Here is a 5,540-nt window from a genome sequence, read left to right as displayed (position 1 = left end):
TTTAACCATCAGGGGTTCCCAAGGACTTTTCTTTCTTTGCAGGTACATTTTTGCTTGTTTTTTGCTTACAACTTTGGTTGTGTTACTCCATATGGTTTGATTTTTTGTTTTTTTTTCCATGAAAAATCCAAAAATTCAAATTTAAAATTTATTCCTTGGTCAACCAGACACCCAGGCCAAATTTTGTACCCTTTTGGGTCCCTAAAGGACAAAATAGTCCCTACTTTTTTTTTTTCAAATATCTTAAATCAACTTGACTCCTAATCAAAAATACCAAACATGTATTTTAACCCTCTTAATTGCCCATTCGATTTAATGATATCACAGTTTTTGCTTGGAAAAATAAGTTATTTCCTATATAATAAATATTAGGGGGTTGGGGCTCTATGTCAAAGATCAGGCTTAACAATACCTAAAATTAGTAATAAAACTGATTTTGATGTTTTGTTAGTTTTTTTGCAGAGTCAAGATTCCAAATTTCCCACCCTTTCGAGTCCCTATAGAGGCAATAAAATCCCATTGACTTCCATTATAAGCACCATTTTTCAATGCATTGCAATTACAAACTATAAACATCTGTTTTCTATGCCGCTTGTCCTCACTAGGGTTGCGGGGGTATGCTGGAACCTATCCCAACTGACTATGAGAGAGGTGGGGTACACCCCGGAATGGTCGCTAGCCAATCGCAGGGCACAGACAATATAAACATGCATTTTCTAATTTCAAGGTTTCATTTTGTTGAAAAATAGTCCCATCTGTCATATTTACTGGTTAGAACAGATGGGATAATTTTCTAATTGTAGGTGGTAGTGTTTCCTACTGGAAAAAAAAAACACTGACTTCCATTATGGGTACCATTTTTTACCTTATTAAAAAACCCATTGAATAAAATCCCAATAGAAACATGCATTTTCTAATTTCAGGGTTTAATTTTGTTTAAAAATTGCCCAATTTGTCATATTTACTGTTTAGAATGAAATTTGACAATTTTCACATTGTAGGTGTTTCCTACCGGGTTTTGTCTGGTAGGTTCCGGTGGGGGCGGGGCTTAATGACGCAATGGACCATGACGACTCAGATGGCCATCAAGCATTGGCAAAAAATCATTACCACCATGAAAAAGCAAAGCAAATTTGTTTGGAACTACAAACAAGCTGCTCTGCTGTCGCTACTTGAGCTCCACTTCGTGAAAATAACTCACTTTGTTTGGATTTTTCTCAGAAAAAACGGACATCATTGAATCAAATGGGAATTTAGAGGGTTAAAATAGTAAAAATATTTTATTAGAACACAAGTTGATTGAGAGAGTTAAGCAAAAAAGTAGAAAAAAATTAATCTGTTTTATGGTAATTTTTGGGAGTACACTTCTGTCCTCCGGTGGAACCCCAAAGGTTTAATATGAATGGATTACTGTCGTTTTATTCTGTAGGCTTTATGTGAATTTGCACGTTATGAGCTATTACATTGCTCATTGGTTTACTATGGAGTGACCACCAGGGGGCATATGAGAGTCGAACAGATGAGTGCAGACTTCCTTGTTTACAAGAACATTTGACAACACTACAGGCCGGCTTCTTTGAATCAGTGAGTAACACTTTTAAAATCGGTCGTTATGGATTTTAAACACATTTAAACAACACATGCAGTAGATGTCATGTAGAGCCGTTTTTTAAGAAATGATGTGCTGCGACGTCGAGGCAGAGGAAATAAATCCAAACAGGTTAACTCGTCTTACTTACTCGTTAAGTCCATGGGAATTTCAGGCTAAATTACTAGCAGCGCTGTAGTTACTGATATTGCTCAGGTGGATTTTGTTGTTTTTTTGGGGGGGGGCTGTTTAAAATGTCTTTTGTGACGTCAAAACCCGCGCACATGCGTTTCCATATCATAAAATCATCAAGTTTTCTATATTAAGTTTCGAGTGGAAATTGCACACAAGAGAAAGAAAGCAAAACACAAAACATACTTCAAACGACCACTATACATGACTTATGCCGATTTAATAAAAACGTTTGGACTTGAGGCTAGCCTCAAGTTTTTGCGCGGAAAACGAAACTTACTATCAAGGTAATCAGACGCAGACCTACAAACGCAATGTGCCTTCTCGAAAAGCACTTCCTCCTACTAAGTGACCGATTTATACAGCGCTGTATTAAAAAGTCTGCCTTTTAGTTTTTAGTTTCAGTACATTTTGGAGGTGCTGAATAGACATACTAGGTAACATTTGCCTGTGGACGCGTCTGTAATTTTTTTTTTTTTTTTTTTATCTTGGTTCCTTAAAATAGCATCAAATGGCAAAAAAAAAAACAGACACGTGTATTTGTCTCATTGAAACTGCCATTTCCGATCCCACATTTGTCTTAACAGAAACAAATGTCAAGGTCCAGAAACTTTATATGAAGATTTCATTTTTTTTAAATGCCGCTGCTTTTTCCCATTCAAAGCATGCAAACACTTTTTCCTTTTCTGCAAGGTGACTTGCTCCTGAAATGATAAGCATGTGTCTTTGTTGATATTCGATCATGGCGAATACGGTGATGTTCCCAGATCCCCGCGAATCGCGAAAAAATGCAAATAATAGACAGACCCATAAACAACTCTGAAAATGCCTAGTTTGGTATTCTACAATATGTCTGTTTCACAAAATTTTTTTGTGAAACTTTTTGACGAAAACCGAATCATGCAAAAACTGAAGCGTATGAAAACCGAGGTTGGACTGTATTATACTAAGCAGCCAAGACAGACAGAGACTTACCCAAGTCATTCGACCGTTTCTGGTTCTATGGTTATTGTCACACTTGGCCATCATAAGCCTACTTTTGTAGCGGCATAAAAAGAAATCAACCTTGAGAAGTTCATTCTTTAGATCAGGGGTGTCCAAACGTTTTCCCCGGAGAACAAAGGATGCGAGGGTCGGTAAAATAGGTTGAAACCAATTTAACATGCAAAGAAGTCATGCATATTTAAAGAAAAAAACATGCTGCATGTCAGCTTTGTCTTATTAGCATTAACATTTCAACTTTTTATGTTGTGATGGCCTTTTTGGTCTTCTTTTCACTTTTGCTGTTATCTTTTTTTTTTAGTGGTTGTATTTTAAAATGTAGAAAAAATGAGTTGGGGGCTGCTGCTTTAGACGCTCATTGGATTGAAGTCTTGCCGAAGTTGAATAATGTGTGTTTTTTTGCAGGGTGTGTCAACATGTCGGCAAGTCAAGCGGACGCAAATCCTTCTGTGAAGAATCCTACAGAGGCCTTAGCTTTAGCTCTTAGCTGCCCTATCTGCTTGCAGATGTACTCTGAGCCAGTGTTCCTCCCCTGCGGTCATATCTACTGCCATGCCTGCATTCAGACAATGGGAGAGGGGCTGGACCATCACAGCTGCCCAGAGTGCCAGGCTGACTACCAAGGGAAGCAAGCAGTTGTGACAAGCTCCAAGATGTGCAGCATTGTCGAGTCCTACAAAGCCGCTGCAGCTCAAGCCAAGCCGGCTAAATGTTATGAAAATGACTTGTGTCCAGTTGGGGAGGAATGGAACACCAGAGGCCGACTAAATATAAGTGAGCAGAGCTCGGGGAGTGAGGAACATGAATCCAAACCTCAGACTGGACTGACGAAGTTGAAACTGGCGTCTTACGCCACAGAGTTAGCCGTGCAGTTGGAGATGGCGGAGGATGCGTTGAAGAGAGAGAAGGAACAGGAGGCTGAGCTGACTGCTGCTAATGCGCTGCAAAGAGAAAAAGCATCCAAACATCTGCAGCAGATGAATGACTTGCTGCAGAAGTATAGTGTGCAGGTGATGCAGCTGATGGATGAGGAGCTTTCTCCAGGTGAAGCTAGCATGAAGCAGAGAGTCAGCCAGGCCTCTCAGCTGACCATGCAGCTGAGACACGTCCTGCTCAGAACCCAGTCTCTTTTAGCTGAAGAAGATGAAACCGAGTTCACAGAAGACCTTCAAGATCTTCACCCACACATTGTGCACATGATTGGAAGACCTATCGGAGAAGAGCAGGACCGTGTGGAGTCAAAAGTCAACCCGGCTCGTGTCGTTCCTAAATTAGAAGACATGTACTCTGAGATCAAGGAAAGACTCGGTGTGATTCAGCGCTCCCTCCGCAACACTCTCAACCCATCTGAGGTGACCTTTGACCAAACGACAGCTCATCCTAACCTTGTCCTCTCGGAGGACTTGAAGACTGTGACGTTCAGTGCTAAGAAGCAGCCCTACCCTCCTTCTCCTCAAAGATTCACAAGCTTCTTCCAGGTCCTCAGCTCCCAGAGCTTTTCCGAAGGCGACCACTGCTGGGAGGTGGAGCTAGACGGCGCTCCTTGGATCATCGGGTTGTGCTACAGCGGGAAGCTGGAGCGAAGTGGCATCTCCTCAGCTCTGGAAAGCAGCCAGGGTTCCTGGTGCCTCATGTGGTTCAACAACTTGCTGACAGCCTTCGAGCAGGGTCGAGATGTGCCTCTGATGAGGACCACTGTGTCGTGCAGGCTGGAGGTCAGGCTGAGCTTCAGCAGCCACACACTGAGCTTCTATAACATCAGCTCCACGGGCGGAAAGATGCTTGTGCACACTTGTGAGGTAAACTTGACTGAACCTGTGCACCTGGCCTATAGGATGATGTCAGGACACCCCAAAGCACGTGTCACCATCATTTCATAATGATCTCTTTTCAACCTTGTCGATTGACTTTGCAAATCCGCAACACACACAATGCAGAATCTAATAGGGTCTAAGAGCTGTGTCAAAAATTACGTTTACATCAAGAAAACTAGCAGGAAATCAGAAGAGTGCCTGCATAAATGTGGCCTGCATATCAAAGCAGAACAGTATGAAACTATAAGATGATACGTAAAGAATTCCCAAGTTAAATCAGCTATTCTTGGGGGGGAAGAAAGATTTAAAGCAAACATTAGAGATGTAACTTATTGCCACATTATTTCATTAGATTTGAAAAACACTGACATAGAGGAATTAATTGAACAATATGTTTATTATTATGCTTGTTAATTTCAATGGTGTAACATAACACTGTATTACATGATACTGTCAGGTGATTACAGGAAGTGAATATTAAATGAATACGCCTCTCTTTGAAACATAGTTCAAGAATAGAGCTAGAAATGATATAATGAAGTAAGCATGAATGTAAATTAATAATATTGAAATATAATAGAGTAATACGGTCAGTAAATATGAAATTAATTAAACACATGTTTTTTATGATGCTAGTTTGAAGTGGTGTAGAAATGCACCGCATCATACTGGCATGTACAATTTGACTCATGTCGCTAAATAAAAAAAAGAAAAGAAACCGCTTTCAATATGGCGCAATGCAACTCAGTAAATGTAAAAATACCTGACGGCTTAAAAAATAGTGCAGAAATTATATTTTTACATGTTTGCCTTTTGTAACATTAGAAACAACAAAATGTAGGCATTTATATGTCTGGAAAATAAATAATGTAAAGTGTGTCCGCTTTGTTATTTATTGTGACGCATGCGCACAAGAACACTCGAGTGGAGACATAATATAATCT

The 5,540-nt window shown here is 40.0% G+C and overlaps 1 protein-coding gene across 1 annotated transcript; it reads left to right on the top strand.

Annotated features, from left to right (window-relative positions):
* The first annotated feature begins 1,506 nt into the window (after positions 1-1,506).
* On the top strand, positions 1,507-5,469 carry trim107 (tripartite motif containing 107). Its single transcript, XM_054785768.1, has 2 exons — positions 1,507-1,584; positions 3,188-5,469. Exon 2 carries the CDS (start codon positions 3,199-3,201, stop codon positions 4,660-4,662), a length of 1,464 nt encoding a protein of 487 aa, XP_054641743.1. The 5' UTR covers positions 1,507-1,584; positions 3,188-3,198; the 3' UTR covers positions 4,663-5,469.
* The last annotated feature ends 71 nt before the right edge of the window (positions 5,470-5,540 follow it).

The sequence above is a fragment of the Dunckerocampus dactyliophorus genome, chromosome 8 (assembly GCF_027744805.1).
Source record: "Dunckerocampus dactyliophorus isolate RoL2022-P2 chromosome 8, RoL_Ddac_1.1, whole genome shotgun sequence".
Classification (NCBI taxonomy): Eukaryota; Metazoa; Chordata; class Actinopteri; order Syngnathiformes; family Syngnathidae; genus Dunckerocampus; species Dunckerocampus dactyliophorus.
This window is presented reverse-complemented; position numbering and strand designations above follow the sequence as displayed.